The following is a 23,141-nucleotide window of genomic DNA, read 5'->3' as shown; positions in this document are numbered from 1 at the left end:
GCATCCATATCTTTATATTCTATTTATTTATTTCTATTCATTTATATTTTTAAATACTGCAATGAAATTTATATTTTAACTTCTAATTAACTTAATGTATTAACATATGACTTATAAACAACTATTTTTTTATTACTATTACTCTGCTAAGAATTTTTATTTATGAATTAAAATTTATTTATGTGCAAAAGAATAGTTTAATTACTGTATTTTAATCAAAATTAAATTTAAATAACTTTCTTTACTAAATAGATTTTTTTTCTAAAATTTAATTTTTGAAAAAAAAAAAATCACGAATCCAACAGTAACATTTTTGCAAACTTCTTCATTCTTGAATTATACCGAATCTGGTAATACTTCATATCAAAGTTTTTGACAAAATGGCGAGTGGTGGTATCGCGTCTAGCAAAAAATAATTATCAATTTACTAATTTGCACGTTTAAATTGATTACCATATATTATTTATTAAATGTGATATAAGATCGTTTTTTATCTGTGTAGTTTGAATAGTATGACCTCAAATATGTACAGGGTCGGAGGTACGTAATGTTTTTGTGTACATTCAGAGGATATATTTACGTGCAAATGCTGTTAAGATTCATATATGTATAGTATAGACTCACACATATATATTTATAGCAATGAAAAGAGCCCGTTTCTAGATTTTATGTCAAACCGGTGTAAATATATTGGAATTTTATAAACGAATACACAAAACCGGCTTTATGTAAACAAAACATCATTTCTAACATTTGTTTATGTTTTCAGAATAGTTATGAAACAATTTCATAACAAATCTTTTCTAAACATAAATTAACTGTTTAATTGATTCTTTTGTAGATTATGTGTACTTTGAAAGTTCTTCAACATCACCATATCAAATTCGTCGCATTGAAGAATTAAACAAAACTGCTTCAGGAAATGTTGAAGCAAAAGTTATGTGTTTTTATCGAAGGAGGGATTTGCCAGGGAGTCTTGTGCAACTTGCTGATAAACATCAAGGTGTTATAATTTGCAATAAGTTTTACTCGATTTTTAATTTGTCTCTCTTGTGTTATATACAATGTGAACATTTTAGTTGCTACTTCTGAGGATTCTCCAGTTGCTATGAAATTAAAGAAAATGTGGCTAAAAACACCTGTAAGTGAAGAGCAAGCTGCACAAGCAGTTTTGGACCCAGCAATTGGTTAGTACTAATATAAATATATTATTGAAAATATTCAAATTATAAGTTATAGAAGTATTAATTTTAAATGCGGCTGATGCAAGTTAACATACATTTTAATAACACACACTCAATCAATATAAATATTTTCAGTGCTTTAATTCAACATATATTTTTAAAATTGATGTGTCAAAGTCATTAATAATGTGCCACGATTGCATTAAGAACCATATATGATAAATAATGTAGTGGACATGTTCATACATATGATATATACATACCATTAAAGTAAAATTAAACTGAAACATAAAATTACTAAATATTTCAATCGTTTGAGCATGAAAATATTAAAAAATAAACTCATAATAAATGCCTGCCCTCAAAAAAGTTATTCAATTTATAAAAATGATCATACTAGTTGCGTTTGTTCAAATTAAAAATTGATTATTCGTATTTGTTACAATAAGAGATTATTATTTTATAGCTGCTTTAGATGAAGATCATTTGATGAATAATTCAAGTTCCAATGTGGGTGGTGGAGGATCAGAACGTGTGAGTGAAAATGCTTTACTAACACCCAAACAAAGACTGAGAGCAAACACAGGGAATTATTTTTTATCTCGACAAGTGGAAACTTTACCCGCAACTCATATTCGAGGAAAATGTAGTGTCACATTACTTAACGAGACTGAAGCATTGACCAGTTACTTGAATAAAGAGGTAAATGCAATTAAAACATTGATCAAATGATTCTATGTGTGATTTAATAAGAGTAATTTTGTTTCCAAAAGTTTTATTTTCTATCAACTAGAAGAACTAAAATACCATGAATGAAACTAGAAAATTTGTCTTAATTTTATGAGATAAGATTAAATTATAATTATAGATATAGTATATAATAAATTAAATAATTCTAATTAAAGAAATTATTTTTTAGGATGCATTTTTCTATTGTCTAGTATTTGATCCTACACAGAAAACACTTCTAGCTGATAAAGGTGAAATTCGTGTGGGTAGTAGATACCAAACTGAAATAATTCCTTTACTGCAGGTAAATTAAACATATTCAAATATATATATATATATATATATATTATATATATATATATATGTATACATACATACATCCATGCATACATACTGATTATTAAATATGCAGCCTGGTGAGAAAGATCCACGAGATTCTGAAGTCACTGAACAACTTGTATGGACACCAAGACATCAACTTACAGATAGGCAAATAGATCAATTTCTGGTTGTCTCAAGATCTGTTGGAACTTTTGCACGAGCTTTAGATTGTAGCAGTTCTGTCAAACAACCATCATTACACATGAGTGCAGCAGCTGCTAGTAGAGATATAACATTGGTAAGAATTATGTTCAAATTATACATAGTGAGTTTATATAGAATACATTTGAATGGATTTGGATATATTTGGATTTTTATATCTAATGTTATTTTTTATTTGTCTGTACACATCTTGAATAATGCAATATTTGCAATAGCATTTGGTATTAGTTGCAATATTTTTATTTGTAAATGATCAATTATTATAGTTTGAGCATAAAAACACATTGTGATTTCAAAAGGTATTGATTTTCTCTAATGAGAAGAAATAGAACCTTTTCTTGTATTTTTTTTTAACCAAGGTCAATTTTTTAAAGGATTTATGTATGAATTTTTGTATTATATTTTTCATAATATTATGTTTGACTTTTGTGATTATTTTTAGTTTCACGCAATGGATACACACACATCAGCACCAATACAGATTGGATGCTGCAATTGGATCACTGGTCCCATCATCCGGTCCAGTTTTGTGCCGAGATGAAATGGAGGAATGGAGTGCTTCTGAAGCAAACTTATTTGAAGAGGCTTTAGAAAAATATGGCAAAGATTTCAATGACATTAGAACAGACTTTGTGAGTATGATATCGTTCATTTTTAAATTAAATTTGATAATTTAAAACACATTAAATATTATGTTACTATATTGTTCCCATTCTATACAATATTCTCTATTCCATATTATTAGTTCTAAATAAAACTAATACAATATGAAAATAAAAAAATGTTGACATATATTTGTAAAGTTTTATAATTATATTAATAATTATAAGAATATAATTTTAATATACTTTTAAATAACTTTTTTAGTTACCACCATGGAAAACATTAAAAAATATCATAGAATACTATTATATGTGGAAAACAACCGATAGATATGTGCAGCAAAAACGAGTGAAGGCTGTTGAAGCAGAATCAAAATTAAAACAAGTCTACATTCCAAATTAGTGAGTGAAGTAATATATCAGAATTGATTTTTAATTTATCAACATCAAAATATAAAATTACTATATTTTTAAAAACAATATTGTGAAAATAACACTTTTTAACTAACATTTTGAGAAGCTTTTGAAGACTAAAATAATTTTAGAAAAACATATAATACAAAATTTATAGTTAAAAAATAGGTTTTCAGTAACACTCTTATTTCAGTTCCAATGGAAGTACAGATCCTGTAGCACCATCAGGGAAAAATTGTGAAAGTTGTGGAGGTAAGTTTTGATCTAATTGCAAGAACAATATGTATAATTAATAATTTAAAATATAATACATTTTTGTTTAGTCACTTCATCCCCTCAATGGTATCAGTGGGGCCCAGGGCACATGCAATGTAGGCTATGCAACAGTTGTTGGCAATATTGGAAAAATATGGAGGGCTCAAAAATCCTGCTCGAATACTAGAAAATGAACAAGATATTGCAAATGCTGTTAAGAAAAGAACAGGTAATGTAAAACCTTGAAATTTATAAATATTTGTCTATATAATCGATATTTTACTAGCAACAGTTTTATGTTAGATTAATCTTGTTTGGTGTTTATTGTTGAATAGTTTTATCCCTTATTCTATTCATGTTTTGAAATTAATCAATTTTTCAATTTGAATAAACATAATATTGTTTAATAAATATTGAACTTAATCTTCATTGCATTTGCAGATTTAGAGCTCACAGTTTTGAGTGGCACAGGAGATATAACTGATATTCAAGATGCAGAACGACTTTTGCAGAATAGCGGACAACTAGGTTCTGGTGGAGTTGCCACTGGTGTAGGTGGCGCAACACATCGTCCACATAGGTGCACAGTTGCTGGGTGTGGAAAGGTATTTATTAAACATAGAATTTCTAGAGAAAAGAAACTAATATTTTATTTACTTTTATTTATTATTAATATATTTGTATAGGAATTCAAATTACGAGCACATTTAGCTAGACATTATGCAACAGTGCACTGTGTGGCTATGAGGTCGGGTAGTCCCAGGCCTGTTATGAAAACACGAACAGCATTTTATTTACATGCAACAGCCATAACTAGAGCATCAAGAATATTGTGCAGACATTTAGTAAAAGCGAGACATGCTGCAAGAGCACCATTCTACCCAATAAATGCAGAGCAGCGTAAAACAAGAATGTTAGTATGCAATTTTTTTTTATATTTATTTTTATATAAAATTAACTATTTATAATATTTATGAATAATTAATAACTATTGTCTTTGTTACAGGTGCGTTAGCCATGGCTGGAAGAACATTACCAGAATTAAAACAACTTCTCGTATACCGCAAAAAAGATCGGGGAAGCGTGACGCAAATTGCCAATAGATTAGGCAATCCTGGTACAACTGTTGCTGACTGGCTTATACTTACATTAAAAGAAGTAAGGATATGAAGTGAATTTACTTTGAATTTGAATATAAAAATATTTTGTATTGTTTATTTTTTAGAATATGCCAAAACCAGAAAAAGTATCTTTCCCAAAACCACCAATTGCTGCTGATGGTTCATTGATGTACGAAAGGGTGCCCAATAAATCAGATCTTATTGAAAAGACACCAATAAATTGTGTAGTGCCACCTACAACTGTGAAACGTAGGTTTGACGAAGTCAATGGTTTAGAACGTAAGGACATGTTTCAAATCTCCTTCACAATATTTAGGATCAGCAGTAAATAATACAAATTATATAAACTTTTTAGCGGCAGCAGTTGCAGCGCCGCCAGCAAAAAGACCAAACAAAGACCCTATGCCTCAACACAGGCCAAGTCCGGAACAATATGCAGCTATGCTTGCAGCAGCTCAGGCAACAGGCCAACCACTTCCACGACATATACATCACGTAAGTTACCAAGATGTATTAAAATATGCTTAAATTTCGAAATAGTCATTTCTCTCTATATCAGTGTGCTGGTCAAATAAAATATTTTTATTTTGAATGAGATTTTCTCAGTTATTCAATGTTGAATGAAAATTGTGCTTTTTATCAATCTTGACCAGTTAAAATATTGTTTATGATAGAATGACAATCGAACAAGCATAGTTGAAAATTTTTTCTAACATTCAGTTTAATGGTAAGCCGAAGATAGCTCAGCTCAGTCGTAGTGGGTCTGGACGTAAACAAGTTATAAGTTGGATGGATGCACCAGATGACGTATATTTTCGAGCCACTGAAACTAGCAAGTAAGTTGATATATCTTTTTTATATCCTAATGTTGAATATATAAATGATTTTTTTCCAAAAATCAGTAATACAGAATTACAAGTGACCTGACATATGAGTGTTTCGATATATGGGCGGCTCAAGCGGTTTGTTGCTTTGAGCGAGTAATAATTTCATAGCTATTCTAAATTGTTAATGGCAAAATGAAAATATGAAAAATTTTGTCGGTCGCGCCGACGATTTTCCTACCAAAAAAAATATTTTGGCTGTTCCATGATAGTAAATTAATCTTTCAATTATTCATTAATTAGTTAGTCTTTCAATTATTCATTAATAATATATTAATTATATTAAATATGTAGTAATACTCATGCGAATATATCGAGAATAATTTAAAATATTAACTATATATTAATAATGTTTGTGCAGTTAGATATGTTAAGTTCATGTTTGTTGATATTTCGTACATTTACAAAATAATATTTATTTCTATAACTATGGGTTCAAAGAAAACTAAACACTAAAGGTCTTACAATAATTGAGCCGCTCAGTGCACACATCGACTAACTCCATTTTTTGAAAAAACTGAGATATTAGTGCGAAAGTACTCAGTGTAGTCATAACTGTTAGTGATACTAATGACTTCGGAATAATTAAAATTAACACTGTGAAACATAATTTTTTTTTGACCTCTGAATAATAAGTCATTTATTTCAGAAGACATTTTGATTAACTCCATTTTGTAGTGCATATGTTCCGGCTGGACCGGTTTTCGGGTTTCATGAATCACAAATAAGAATTTGATAAAAACATAAACCCCAAGATTGTTTGGCAAAAAACTGTAGAGTCTCAAGGATGTTACAAACTTACATACTAAAATTCGTGTACCCGGCAAAACAGAAATATTAAAACTGTCTTAAGTTTATTGAAACTTGTTTAAAATACGGAAATAAGAGCTAAGTCAATTGAAATGAAATTTCTGGTCAGTGGAAATAGCTATTTACCTATTGACTCTAGATTATTGAGTCACGTGCAAAAAAAATCGAGACATTTTTTCACTAGATAATTGGTACAATATAATAAAAACATGTAAAAGGAAAGCGCCATTTTAGCTAATCCAAATATCCCACGAAGATTTTTTATCAACAAAACCATTAGAACAATCACTAACAGAAAAGTAACCATTACAGAGTGTCCAGTAAATTTATAAAGTTAGAAATCTTATATAAGCCAATCTTATATAATTTAAATATGTCTATAATGAAGATACGTATTTTAAAGCTATTAATATAAGAAAGTGTGTACCAGGTTGGCCAAAATGTTTGAATAATATACAATAGTCATTATTATATTATAAGGCTAGAACTTTGAAAAAGGAAAAATTGAGAGACATAAAGGACTTGCTAAAATTCATTCCCCCCACTACGAAAAATTGACAGAAATTATTCTAATCATAATAGAATACAGCTGATAGAGAAAATTACTGATTTATCACAAATAATATATTGCAACAGTTAACATTCATTTTTATGAAAATGCTTTAACACAATATAAATATAAGAATTAGGTTTATTATTTTTTTTCAGTTGACAACTTGATTAACTCCACAAGTCATATCAAATCTTTAACTTGAATTATAATTATTTACTCACTATTTACTGTAATTAACCTTATATAACGTCACATGTAAGCTATATATGTATTTATACGTTCTACATTATATTTTCCAACTTATATTATTACAGGAATTTTTAAAAGCAATGTGCATTACTTCATCGCTTTTCTCCACTTTCTGTTTTTTGGAGTTAGTCGATGTGTGCACTGAACGGCTCAATTTATAAGCAACTTTCTGAGCTCTAAAATTTTGCAGATAAAGATTTCCCAAAAAAGAAAATTTATTTTTAATATTCAAAAAACTTCACAAATTCCACAGTGTTGGACAAATTAATGACATTTCAATGTATTTGTTGGAAAAAATTGCTTCATTATACGAGCGATTTAACCACCACTGTACCTTCATGTTTAAATTATGAAAAACATATTCTTAGTGAATTATGATAAGGAATTAAAGCAATTTTTTGAAAAATCATAAAATATTTGTGGAAATCCTACAGACATTTGCCATATTTGTTTAATCTGGTAATATATAATAATAACAAAACTGCTATTTTTTACTACTATACCACATTGAAATTACTAAGAATTGAATTAAATCAAAATTAAATCATGTAATTAAATTGTGATTTGTGAATGTAATTGCAATTGTGCAAAATGATTGATTTATTATTTTATCAATTAAGATTGACATATAATTATTTTTTTAATCAGAAGGGCGAGGCGATCCTTATCTTCCACTGAATTACGGCGAGCGGCCCGAAAACCGTGGCGAAATTTACCAATTCGACCAATGACTGATACACAGTTGGTAATATTAGACTGACATGAGGCTCCCAGACCTTACACAATGGAGGCTTTGCTCGGATGAACATGTGACTTGAATATTGTCACATTGTTTCATATTCATTGTACTATTGTATAAATTATTTGTGGTTGTGCTACAAGGCATTGCAGTGGTTATGTAATATAGACTCAAAGAGCCTTCTATTGCCAATATTCCCCTTATCTGACATGCACAACATAATGGACTGTAATCGCGCGTTGTGCATTTTTAAAACTCTCCTAGATATATTTTTACTTTTTATAAATAGAAATATGCTTAAATATATAACATTATTATTTAATGATTTAATTAGTGTATTTCATAGTGTAGAGAACGGTAATCAATTTTAATTAATTTATTCTATTAAACGATAACTTGAATTTTTTAATCTAAATCAGTTGGTGTCATATATTCCAGCAAATTGTATCAATTGGATAATATTTTACAGAATTAAATCAATGTGATGTTTCAGTAAACAGTTTTAACGACCTCACCTCAAGCCCAATATTTATAAAATATATGGTTTGTCATAAAATGTAAAATGTGTACTACATTATATATCTGTGTGTTCTGTAGTAAATATTCAAATAATCTTTTATGAAATTTGAGAAGGTGATGCAATACTAAATAAGAAATTTTAACTATTTAAATTTTAATTGTTTTATTTATAAAACCATCTCATATCATGTCATAATATATAGTTTTATAAAATAGAGTAATCTGTTGTAAGCATTGACTATTGAATTTTATTTTATACTCACTGAAAATTACATTGAAATGTGTAAATTATGATTTCTGAGATACATGTAATTTATTTAATTAATTAAGTCAATAGTTTTGGCACATAATATTTTATTGTAATTAAATAAAAGATTCCAATATTATTCTTATTTCATTTATGATGAGCCAATTATGCATGAAATAGTGATTCATGATAGTATATTTGATTACAAATTCAATGTAAAGAAAAATTAGTGTTGCTTCTGATGTTACCAATATTATTAAAAACTACAAACTACTGTATTTTTAAGCTATTGTTTTGATACGTAACATAAATTGCAATTCATGAATATGAATTTCTGAAGAATTTTAGTATGGTTTGTTGGTACTGGCTTGGTCATAAAAATTACGACAATATATAAAGTCATCTAGGTAATCTTGATAATCATTTATTAAACATTGCGATGACCTATTGCCAATACCTCGTGAAGGGGATACGTTTATCATTTATTCTTTGTGTCGACGCTTAAATAAGTGTAAAAAAACAACACTCATTGTTAATATTTAAATTATCAGACAAAAAAATAGTTGCAAGCAGTTTAAATGACTATGAGTATATTTCTACATAAATATCCAGAGCAGCCAGAAGTATACCAAGGGTAGTTCGGACATATTTTTATTTGCTGTTTCTCATTCATTACATTAGCAAAAACTTATAAAAATATTAATATTTTAAATATATTTATAGTTCCAAGTCCTGTTCTTTTTCAGGAATAATTTTGAAAATTGATTTACTTGATCAAAGTGTTAAGTTCAAGTTTCAAAATCGTGAGACTCTTTTCTCAATAAAGTATTTCTACTATTGTGTATGTTTAAAATATATATTTGAATATATTTGCGTTCCAGTATGCGATTTTAATCATTATTATGTCATTCAAATTTAATTTTGCTTGTAATAAAAATCAGAGACTTGAGAAAACTTAGTAGTGGACGATAGATAACAGTAGAGAAACGAGAAAAAAAAATTAATTTCTATTCATTTATAAAATTATTTCTGAAACAGTATGGAGTATAATTATATACTTTGTAATATCAAAATTATAAAATTGAAAATGCATTTTATTCTTAAATTTCCTTGCCACGCCCCGTCGTTACAACGGGTACTTCATAATCTTTATTATACCATATAGTAGAACTACCAGAATATGATATTTATTAGAATAGTATATTTATGTATAAAATTAAAATTTATTTGCTTGAAGTAGAAATTTGGACATGAATAAAATATGAAAAAACATTGAATATTTTTATTGAAATTTAGTGTAAAATTTAAATTTCCGCTCTCGTAACCTTTTCAAGGTCAAACGATCAAAAATCTTATCTGTTCCATCTGGCAATACAATACACGGCGTAATGTTGTGCAGCCTTTAACAGTTTGACAGTTCGATTTTCGTGCTCGTAAATTGTGTCTTGTTATAATACATGTGTGCTGTCTTTATTGCATAGTTTTAAGTGCAAATTATAATACTAGTGTCGAAAAAGTGGGAAAATAGAGGTACGTTCAATCAAAATTCATTTATTATTAGTGTAAATGAAATAGAAATATTCTTAGAGGCGTATTCATGTGCCCATAATACGAGACCTTGGGTGTGCTTGAAGCCGAATATAAGATTTGTAACGAAATACTTTATTTGTTTTAAATAATTTGAATACAATGTTGTTAGTGAAGGGATAATGAAATATTTATTTACTTTTATTAATCATGATATTAACTATATGCGCAAACCCTTTTGCTTGTAAGGAAATTTGTACAGGGCGCATATGCATAGGGTATATAGTTTTAAATATGAGCTTCTTGGTGTGCTTCTGGTTTAAGTATTGATTTTTCTCCGGTTTGATATTGGGGCGTATTATTACAGAACGCATTATACAGATAATAAATTTTTTTGGGAAATCCTAAACATTTTGCCCAAAAATAATTCATGATTTGTTTTGATACATACATTTTTTTTTGCATGATTGAAAAAAAATTCTATCGTTTATATTTTAATTAAAAAGTGTTCTATATTTTTAACCATCACATGCTATCAAATCTAAGTACATTTGATAATATATTGACAAATTCAATGTAACTTGAAATAAATAATATATTACGATTTCAATTTTCTGAACTAACAAGTCATTTCTAAAAAAATATTTATTTCTATCCACAAAATAAATCATTTATGAATATTTCTACGTTTAGAGGATATGGGATGCCCCTTTCTTCAACTTTAAAAAACTTTTTTTTTAAATTAGACACTCACTAAAAATCAAATAATGCATTCATTAAAAATTTTAACTGAAAATATTTCGAGCATCAAAATAACTATAAATATTTACTCGTCGATAACATTCCTTTTGTGCACAATTATCGTTAATTTTAATATAAGCATGCATTGATTAATTAATTTTGCTATATTGGATAACTTCTGTCATCTACAAATACTACATTAAAAATTCAAATATTCGATTTTGATGGAGAAGTTTTAATCTTGAAAGTTTGAAGTTTGTTACATATAAAGTTACTATTTAGAAAGGTGATTGGTTTATCAAACTACTCGGAGTTATTAAGGGAGTATTGTCTATCCTGGTCTAGAATAAAAAAAAAAACAATTTTTTTGGAACTATTGAAGAATACGAATACAATAGTATTTTCAAAATTTAAATTATTTTCGGAAATATAGCTGTTTGGCCACGATAATCCTCCTTAAACGCGTTTTTCTCGAAACTGTTTTTTTATATGATACCCACGAAATCTCAACTACTACTACACCGATTTACTTGAATTTTCTGCAGAGTCTTTTTATAGACTTTTTTCAGTATGAACTAAGCTCATCCCCAAATTTTACTGTTTAAAAAAAATCGAAATAAATTTTTTTTCAGACAGTTGACAGTTTGTTAAAAATATATTTTAACTTATACGTAGTTCATACGATTGCGACACTATTCTGGATTAATAATATATATATAAATATTTCTTTAGATTATTTGGAGGGCTTTAATCATGGGTATGGTCAGGTGCCAATTCTTTGAGACCACCCCCTACTTTATCAACTTCTGGAATTACAACTTTGATTATTATTTTGATTTTTTTTATATTCTCAAAACTTTGATTAGCTTGTAAAAAATATAGTAAAAATATTGTATTGAATAAAATTTACGCCTCTATACCAAAAGACCCTCTTAAGAGGATATTACGTTTCTATCGCATGTGCGGTAAGGGTTTATTTAGTTAGATTTGACTAAATTTTCTAAATTGCTTCCAATTAGATTATTATTTTTGGAGACTATTTATTACAATTTACTGATTGTCTAAAGAAATGAAACAAAATGTATATATATATGGTGTAATTTCTGCAATTGCTTGCTGTACTATTACCGCAATCAGATCATAATACTTCTGTCCTGAAATCTTCAATACGAGAAAAATGTGATTTTTTTAATTAGGGACAGAGAATTCGGAGCTTGATCAATTAACCTCCCGAAGGAGAAGTTTATGTTTTCATCAAAACATCCGATTCGCTAATTTTATGTTTTCTCGACGTTTCAAGCCATTCTGAATCGAATGAGACCAAATTTGGAAAAAGTATGTGTGTGTGTGTGAACAGATTTTTTGTCGTAAATTGACGTTTTCTCAAAAACGGATAGATCGATTTTAAAAGTTTAAACGCCATTTGATGTATCTCGACGAGTACTATCGTTTATCAATATTGCGCAACGATCAGCCAAGCAGATTCTTTGTAAATCGCAGAAAAGTGAAAAAAAATTCGTCCACGTTTTATCTCGCCATTCTGAATCGATTTTGAAAATTCAAAAACTATTCGAAAGATATTGCTTCGGAATCGTGCTGATTATAGTTTCCGGTAAAGATCGGCCGGGCCGTTTTCTTGTAATAAAGTATTAAAAAAATTTTTTTTGACGATTTTTATGATTTTTTTGACGGTTAATACCATAGTCTTATTATAGATCATTCTAAAATATTACAGCCCTACGACAAGTCGTTTAATTTTTAAAATTGTTCAAAGTTTGCCAAAACTAGTATTGTTTTTTTGACATTTGTTAAAATTAGACCTTTCATAGACTTTTGGCTCAAAAACGCCTGAACGGAATTTAGAAATTTAAATGCCATTTGATGTATCACGATGAAGATTATCGTTCGTCAGTTTTGTGCGACGATCTGCCAAACCGTTTTTTTGTAATTTGGAAAAAAGTGTTAAACTTTGTGCACATTTAAGCTAATACTATCGAATCGATTTTAAAACATCAAAGACGAAAGATATTAGTTGGAAATTATACTGGTTAGTTTTAGGTGAAAATCTACCGAGCCGTTTTCTTGTGATTAACTGTTGAAAATAAAAAATTAAGCCGATTTTAATGGAATATTTTTGGCGAGATATATCATGGTCTTATAGAACTTACTGAAATATTACGGTCTTACGACAAGTAGTTTAATTTAAAAAAATCGTCAAAGTTTGAGAAAATGAATAGTTTTTTTGACATTTGTTAAAATTAAAATTAGACGATTCACTTGGTATAACGATAGAGTACTTGGTCTTAATGAACATACTAAACCATTAACTCTCCGTCGGTCGGCGTGGTCTGGCCAGACTTTTTTCGACTTCAATTAGAAAAAAAAATACTTCTAGTAATCCTATCGACTTGAAATTTCTTGACTTTTCCTAAAATTTCATCGCTGTCGATCAATGAAAAAATCAGGACGAAAAAATGTACAGAAGGATAATTATAAGGATTTAATTTTTTTTATACTTCGAACGGTCGGAAAGGTCTGTCTAGACCACCCATACATTTTGTATGAAATATACGTTTTTTCATGGTATTTTCTATTCAAACTGCGTTGTTTATATTCTTTGCTATGTGTTCTAACATGAATGTTAGTATTTTCATGACGAGAGTTTCTTGAAAACCTACGAAACTTATTGGTAATCGCAAACACTGAAAATCGGATGAGTAATGCACACATTCATTCAGGCGCCAAAAAGAATAAATACTGTTTTTCATTGATTTAAAACAGAAAAATTAACAAAAAAAGCAACGTTTTTTTTTTATATTTCTTGATTTTTTTATATAATCGTTAATACATAAAACACCAAAAACTCATTTATCCCATATAAATGCATGTAAAATGAATGGTGGTCCAGCCAGACCTTTCCGACCGTTCGAAGGTGAAAAATATCCGACCGATGGAGGGTTAAAGTCCTACGGAAACTGGTTCAATTACAAAAATTATTGATTTGTGAAAATTTGCTTTTAGAAAATACTCCGAGTTAACGTGTTTGTTCGTTTTCAATTATGTGTAATAAATCCACTCGGAATACTCATATAATCACTCATAAATTAATTAATATTTTTATTGATTAAGTCGATTATTTATACATATCGGGAAGTTCATGTAACTTTCCTCAAGGCAAAATACGAATACCAACTAGTTTTATGTGTTAGAAAGTAACAATGCAGTACATGAAGTGCTTTACAATGATAAAATTAGTTAAATGTATTGCATACTTGAACAAAATCGATTCTCATGGTGCGTAGTACGTAAATATTAGCACTGCTTATAGATATTACATAAGGTTTTAGTAACTTTTTAATAATATAGCAATGACAAATTTCATTTGTAACAAGATGAATTCGCATTAATATAGATATTCTTAAAAACCTCAAGTTACAACTTCACTTTATTTAAACCCATCACAAGGTGGAGTAATTAGTACCAACACATCAGATTAGAGTTACTAATTGTTGAACGTAGTGACAACTACTTCTAATCTGGTAGATTGAGTAGTTTCCTAACGATCCAATAAAAGCAGGAAATAATAATTTAATTATCTTGAAATATTTTTTGTTTTATCTACAACACTATTTTTTTGCTGAATACTGATTAACCCGGAACTAAGTAGATTTATATGAGCACGTGATAATTTTATCTCTTCTCAACAGTTATCTCAGGTTCCGACCAGGAAACCATAACAAAGGAAGAGCATCGTTAAAGTTAGGCAGCAAGATGCCGGCAGCAGCGCCCGTCCAAGCCGAAAATGGCGGCGCGCCGAGGACGGAGCTGCAAGAGTTGCAGCTCAAAGCTGGACAAGTCACAGATGAATCATTGGAAGCAACCAGGAGAATGCTTTCGCTATGCGAAGAGGTCAGTATCTATTTTTTTATTTTATATTTTGAAATTCAGTTTTAAAATATGGTTTTTATTATCTGATTATAAAGATTAATATTTACAATCATTGGATAAAAGAGAATTTGCATAAGATACGAAGATATTTTGTGGAATTTAATCTTGGTTTTACAATTTAATAATAAATTATATTTAGTTTAATACAATGGAAGGAAATCTGAAAAGAGATTTTTGTTTCTTGTCTTTGATATTTATTTATGATAATAGCAATTGTATTATTTTCAATAACAATTAGTTCACTATCAGGTGTATTAGCTAGAAAGATCATTTTTTTTATTATACTTCGAGTAGGGGAAATACGGGCAAAATAGTATATATGGATAAAATGACACAGTGACCTATTTGAAAATTGGCTAGTTTTAAAAACGTTTCCGCGATTGTATAACTTGACGAAAGGCTCAATAATTTTTCTTGCTTATTTTGGAGCCTTATTTATTGTTATTTGTAATTATTTATATCAAAAACTTACGCCAATGCTTGTGGTTTAGATCAATTTTATTGCAATTTATTGGTTTTAATGGAATTTTTATTATTTGTCATTTCGGACACAATGACATACTTATACCATAGACAAAAGGAATCGATAGTTTATTCGAGACCAAGAAAAAAGAAAATTGGCTTTGGTGAAATGGCTTTTAACTACTACTCTAACTATTTCTAAAACAAGACCAAAGGATCCATCGGTAAAAAGAAGTGACTTGAATTTATTATTGCAATTCCTCTTTTTCCCATTTTGAGCCCGGAAAGATTGGTTTCGATGTATGATTTGTTCTCTTTGGGCAAATGAAGCATTGCTGATGTCCCAGTGAAGACCAAGCAATTTATTTAATAACTGCTTAAAAATTAGTACCTACGCATGGAGAAAATAATTTTTATAATTGATTGCATGTTTCTTCAATAAATATATCATTATAGTTCTTACCTAATTAAAAGGCATTGTTACTGTTGGTCAATTAACCAAATATGATTGAGATAAGATAAATTAAATAAATAAATATTATTATAAAACAAAATAAATATGTAATTTTGTCCATACTTCTTCTATATTATAAACTGAATGTAAATTTAAGATATTTGATTTAATATTACTGAATGTAACTTCAAATCATTATATTAAAACTTACATTGTTATTATTTTCAACACATTATACTACGTTTTTAAACAATAATGATATCATATATAACTAGAAAGAAATTATCTCACGAACATTTCAATGACATCATAGAATATTACATCATGCTTTAAAATGAATAATTTCAAATGGATGAATAAACAAATTTGATATGAAACAGATATTGAAAATACCACGAAATTAATTTTGATACATATTTTACCTTAAATGCTATTATTTAAAGTACAATATTAGAAATTCAAATTCTATGCAAATTCTCTATTATCTGAGTCAAATACGTTGATAGGATATCATGACCTAAGTGGTCATTAGAAATGATATTCTACTAATCATTATAAATTATATATATTTATAATATAATAATTGTAGGATATACTTATCTAGAAAAGATTATTATAAAACTGCTGAATGATGTTTTAGATTTGAAGATATTATTGGTAACCCTAGGAAAATATATCGGATATTTATTATGTATATATATAATATACTGGCATTATATATTATCATAATACAGATTGATAAAATCCGTGTTTTGTATTCATATGTTATCGTCATTGTAAAACTAAAATAATTATACGTTGTATTAAAATAATTTTAAATTTATTATAAGCAATCATGTTATATGTTATTGCGAATTTAAAATAAACAACGTACGCGAAATCGAAAAAAATGTAACTGTTTATGGTATTTCATGTTAAGGATTTAAAATAATAAGGTAAAAAAATCAAAAAAAGATGTTTTAGTCGATGTGTTATAAAATGTTGTTTTGTTTGACAGCTTTGTATGTTGCAACTGAAATTTAAGTATTTTGTTCAAATTGATGTTTATATTATTATTTTTATTTATCAATAACTAAATATCAATGTTTTAATTTTTATATATAAATTTTGCATATTAATTAAAAATACATTTAACGTATTATGTTTCTCTTATTGTTAGAGCTTTTACACTAAGTTCTCTGAAATTCTCTAATGTTTAATGAAATATTTCCTACTTACCTTGATTTCATACTTTTCAAAACTGTCGTAGAGAAGTTGAAAAAGTATTTTCATTACACAAATGGTTTCGTGGGCCATAATTTTCCGTTATTTCGCTTAATGAACAAAACTTATGTGAAATACTGCTTATGATTTACTCGTCCTCGCGTTCCGGAACAGAATGACGTTATATTTTCAAGCACATATAAACGTTTGATCGAACGTGAGAAATTCCTTCGAGGTCATAGGTCAGTGTCAGATGTAGACCCATTTAAAGGGAATTAATGTTAATTTAGACATTTTTGAAAAAAAGTTATTAGAATTCATGCCTATTATTCAAGCAATGATGGTTTATATAGGCTTCGACGGATGAGGAAGATGTCTAAAATGTTCTAATTTCCAATGTTATTAGACGTCCTGCTAAAAATATGTTGGTCTAATTGTTCCATGAACATATCGAGCATTGATGGCGTGCGAATTTATTCAATCTTACCATTGCATTAGGTTGGCAACTAACTAGTAATAAGGTGACCATACGTCCCGGAATCTGAACCTTGGGTTCAATGAGATTATTTGCTGACGGGTACAGGGCTTTTAGATATTTCCCCAGTGGGGAATTTCCTTACATAAATATATTGATTGTTAATTTATTAAATCTTGCGGCCACTTTCTTTTTAATCTTCTCGTTGGTACTTGTTTCAGCAGATCTATTATTAGAGTGTTTGGATGGTATGCGCTCTTTTGATGATATTTCGTACTTCTCTCCTTGATAACTTCCTGTATATATTTGATGTTTATTTGGAGACATACCAGGGCGCGTTCACTATAACTCGTAGTATTTTTGACTACGCTTTTTGAATTGTTTTTATATTGGACGTGCTCGCACATGCCCATACCTCGATACCGTATGTCCATATTGGTACAATTATGGCTTTATATATTAGGATCTTGTTCTCATATATTATTTTGGATCTTCTTTCAATTAACCAGTAAAGTTCACGAAATTGTTTGTCTATTTGCTTACGCTTTGTCTTGATGTGGGTGCTCTATGTCAGCCCTCTGTCGAAGTGAAGTTCTAAGTATTTTACAGAGTTGCTTTTTGGAATTTCTACATTGTTGATTTTTATATTTGGGCAATCTCCTAAACTACAGGTTGAAATTAAATTTTTATAGTTACTTGATAATGAAATTACAACAACCTATCAGATATCTTAAAATGATATATGCTGTTTATGGTTACGAAGCCTTAAGAAAAAGCCAGTGTCAAAATTGGTTGGCCAAATTTCATTCTGGTGATTTTTAACTCAAAGATGAAAAAAGCTTTGGTCGTCCAGTTAAAGTCGATTAGAAATAAATTGTCTACATTTACTCTTACGAAGCAACGATTAATTCTGAAGACTTCATTAACCAACTTACATTAAACAACGCAGTTATTTATTTTGTTATTATATATTTGGCCACTCGGCAAAGATTATTAAAACTGGGTTGGAATGTTTTGCCACACTCACCATATAATTTGGTATTGCACCTTCTGATTGGAATCTGATTACTTTTGATCTTTACAAAACTCCTTGAATGGTAATTCAAGGTAATTTCAATGATGCCATATTGTACCTGATTATTTTTTTTTGCTACTAAAAACCAGATGTTTTATGAAAGTGAAATAAATTACTGATCATGGTGAACAATGCGTTACAGAATAAAGTTATCTATTTCCATGAAAAATATCTTGAATTTTCTAATAAAAATCTGCACTTACTTCAGTTGCCAACCTGACTTCTGTATAAAATTGCATTTCAATTAAAAGATTCCCTGGCGAAATACGCGGTTTCTGAAACTTGTTTCAAATTTTAACAATATTTCTAAGAAATTTAATGCTTGAATGAATCACTATGGTTTGTCTCGTCACTGGAATCGTGTTTTTATTTTTTTAATCACTGGCTTATTCAATATCTTTATAGCCGCAATCTGTTTTGAATCTGAAAGTACTTATCTTAATTGCCTGTCTGTCCAAATATTATCCGACTGTGTTATTGATAATAATCAATGGAAATAAGCCTTTTCCTTCCGTTCTGCTATTTCTTTTTTCAAAGTTATCATTTACAAAGTATAGGAACTGTTGTACTGTACAGTTTTGGATTCATTGAAATTAATTTCCATTTTTAAAAATCATTCATAATTAATTGGGTTTGCAACATGCAAGTAAAAGTTTCTTCTTATTTCATTTTAATTGTATATAGATAATAATGATTGAAAATGAACGGTTCGGACTATTTAACAGATGTTATTTTATCAGGAAGTAAATGTTTGTCTGCTACTTTTTATTTTCTTCAAAAAGCGTATGTTAAAAATGTATGTAGCTTGAAGACGTCATTCTGTTCTGTACTTACATATAGTAAGTTTCTGAAACTCGAATCGCATCATGCGGATATTTGAAGAAAAATACACTGAGGTACACATGAAAGAGATTCTCTACATAATGTATCGAAGACGTACTCAGAATACCAGGAGTATTCAAACTTTCAATTTGCTTTGAATTTATGATAAATAAGAATTTTTCAGCATTAAAAATGTATATAAAAGCAAAGCCAAGGGACATGAGAAAAAAGTCAAGTTTTAATGTTTCGTGCGAATTCTAGTGATCGTTTGTGAATTTAATTTTCCAGTAAGATGTTATTTGACCTCTAAATTATATTTATAACTAGGCTTAAATAAATTGAAAACAAGGGTGTTAATTTATGTAGGTAATTTCAAAATGATTATCGAAAATATTTTCATTTTTACTTAACAATTTGCAAATTTGTTTGAAATCATTTTACCATAACCAGATATATAGTTTTTGTCAAAAATATTCTGAAAATAGAATACAACTATTAAATGTGTAAATTGTATTTTTTATTTAAGCTCTAAACGTCGGTAGTAGTATCAGAATATTTATTTTAAAATAGATAATAACGGTACATCTCAAATATTTATTGTTGATGATATAACTTAAAATTGCAATTTAATCAAGTTCAGTTTAATTATTGGTAAAATTATTAAAATCATTTATAAATCTGGCTGCGCTTATTATACAACTAGTTTTATTGATACATATTAAAGAATTTTGCAGCCCAATCGTCGAATTAAAAAAGGATTAAAATAGATTTTTTTTTAATTCAACGTTTCGACACTTAGTAATCTAAAAAATATATTACAATAAATAACAATAGTTGATATTAAATATAAAAATATAAAAAGGAGAAAATTATATACATACCAAACCAGAAAGAACAAAAAAAAATTATATAAAAAATATTGAACACAGTGTAAAAAAATCTATCATAACTAATATAATTAATAAAATAGAAATTAAAGGAGCACATGCCATTGTATGATGTTCAATCGTTGTGCATTGTGACACAACTGTTAAAAGTTTCGCGGCACGTGCGGTAGAATGAGTGAATGCGGGGTGTAAAGAAACAAAAGAGGAATGAGAAACAGAGAAGTGATAAGGGATTTTTGTTACACAAGTTTAGTGTTCAATAAATTTTATATAATTTTTTTGGTGCTTTTCTTGGTTTGGTATGTATATAATTTTCTCCTTTTTATATTTCTATATTTAATATCAACTATTTTTATTTATTGAAATAAAAAAATTCTATTTTAATTATTTTTAATTCGACGATTGGGCTGCAAAATAATTCATATATATTATGATGTATATATAATATATAACAAGTACAATCTTGGTTATATTAGATTCAAATGCACCAAAAATAAATAGAAAATAAAACTAATACATAATTCTTCAATGGATTCATGCTATTACTATGGTGCTAAAAATTTTGAGTTTCAGAAACTTTCTTTTGTATAAAATTCGAATTGATAAGTATTTAAAATTTAAATTAATAATGCTCGGGTCTGAATTTACAATTAGTTTAACATAATAAAACTTAAAATTTATTTAAGCTTTTTGTGTTTTTACATAAAAAACACGCATACACTCGAAGCACACATGCGCATGTATGCGTTTTATGTGTACATATATAAATGTATATGAGTGTATATATATATATTATAATGAATATAATAATAATTATTATTAATCAATGTGCATTTGTTGGCCATCGTAGATAGTACTACTACTATTAGACTTGGAAAACTCATCTTGCTATTGAAACTGTTTCGAGCTAATTTTAAATATATTTTCTCAGACGAAAAAGCTACTTTTGACTAGATTGCAAATTGGACATTATAAGAATAAATTTGTTGTTTTTCCGGCGCATACAAATATATTTGATTTTATGCCACTTTATTATACTATATAATAATAATGTTCATTGCCTGTGGTTTTCAACCCGCGGGGAGCGCCCTCTCAGAGGAGCGCATTGCTGTTTAAAGGAGGGCGTATAGCTATTTCCAAAATACCATTGTCGAAAATAAACCAAAAATTTTAAATGATATAAAAATGAATAAATACATAATTATTTTTTTATGTTATATAAAATTATATATTAGTGTAGTAGCATATTAATTAAATTATAACAGTATTTATGAAATTAAATTGTTAACAAAATTAAGGGGTGCGCAACAATTTTTGGTATAAGAACGGGGGGGAGATATAGCGTTGCAAAAAGTTTGGAAACCACTTCCTTAAGCTGATTAAATAAAAATCAGATGTAGATCAAACAAAATGCTGATGAAACAAAAATCAGATCAGATAAGAGTAAGTGTTAAATCATTTTGTCTCATATAATTGTCTAAAATCGCAAAGACCGTATTGACACCTGATAAGACATACTATATTTTTATAGCAAATTCGATTTCATACTGATTTTAATATCAAATTCCTCTATTATTTATAATACAGGTGAAGTTTTTAATAGTGGTGAAATGAAAAATATGTACGCTCTATTTCGATCATTCTGCAAAGACAATTATAAAATTGTCTTGTGTAATTTTAGGTAGATTCAAAATAGATTTGTGTGCTCGATCAGTTTTTAATAAATTTTTGTCTTAATCATAATTATAAATTATGCCATTTAGAAATTTGTTGAATCCTTGTCTATATTCCTATGATATTTAGGAATGAATGATTTTAAAGTTCGTTCCCAAGATCTTTTAGGCGTTATTAAAATATTTAAAATTAGCTCGAAATATATCCGTATATTTTTGGAAAATTCTAATCCCTATTTCTATGACTGTCTATAATTCTTCAATGTCTTCTGTCTATATTGTTTTGCTGAATAGATTTCTGTGTACATAGTGTTAATGTGTTAAAACACTTTTAACGGCAATGACAGACTCTTTACATGCGACACTAATTGATAGATTTTATACAGCACAAAATATTTATTCTAGTTAATTAGATTAATGATGATTAAAAGATACAATTTAGCAGCCACTTATATAATAGTAATAGTACTATCAAATAAATTAAATGTTAAACTATATGCGCAGGAAACTAATTTTTGCTGTGTAAATTCTTCTCCATTTTGATGAAAGGTTATGTATGGAATGAAAATACAAAACTATATGAAATGTAAAGTCCAAATTTCTGAAAATAGCATACTACGCACTAATTTATATCAAGACTACTACCTTTCAACATTTTTCACACATTTCTCTGACTAAATAAATTTATTTTAATTTGAATAATTTTTGTTTCAATTTAATTACCAAGCGAGATATAATCTGAAATCAATTACGATTTGGCTCAATTCCAAGGTTGAGGCTTTGAATATATGAGGGTTGATATGGATTATACCTACATAGAGTTAATACATTCTAAAAATAAAACTTCATCTAAAGAAGCGAATAGGCTAATACTTTCTGTTAACAATTTTATTTATTAGCAGCTTTATATTTTTATATTTTTATTCAGCAATATTAAGAAAAAGTGTAGGTAGGAAAAACTGGATACGGTTGTGCCACTTTTTTTGATCAGCCATAATTTTGTTAATTTACCTGATAGCTGGGGA

At 28.2% G+C, this 23,141-nt stretch overlaps 1 protein-coding gene and 1 pseudogene across 6 annotated transcripts in view; both read left to right on the top strand.

The window, feature by feature from the left end:
* LOC113384599 (synaptosomal-associated protein 25-like) overlaps positions 1 to 23,141 on the top strand; it is an 87,534-nt gene that overhangs the window by 23,805 nt on the left and 40,588 nt on the right. For 2 of the 6 annotated variants that reach the window (XM_026622342.1, XM_026622345.1), the window contains exons 1-2: positions 10,280 to 10,379; positions 14,825 to 15,026. The exons of 3 other annotated variants lie outside the window; for them this stretch is intronic. In XM_026622342.1, coding sequence (XP_026478127.1) covers positions 14,889 to 15,026 — 138 coding nt within the window. In that variant the 5' untranslated portion in view covers positions 10,280 to 10,379; positions 14,825 to 14,888. Of the gene's footprint in view, positions 1 to 10,279; positions 10,380 to 14,824; positions 15,027 to 23,141 lie in introns of those variants that run through there. One more of the 6 variants, XM_026622343.1, reaches the window with a different exon arrangement.
* LOC113384598 lies at positions 402 to 8,435 on the top strand (annotated as a pseudogene).

This window comes from Ctenocephalides felis, unplaced genomic scaffold, assembly GCF_003426905.1.
Source record: "Ctenocephalides felis isolate EL2017-DRISC unplaced genomic scaffold, ASM342690v1 CF-g0.4_SCAFFOLD_03571, whole genome shotgun sequence".
Taxonomy (NCBI): Eukaryota; Metazoa; Arthropoda; class Insecta; order Siphonaptera; family Pulicidae; genus Ctenocephalides; species Ctenocephalides felis.
This window is presented reverse-complemented; position numbering and strand designations above follow the sequence as displayed.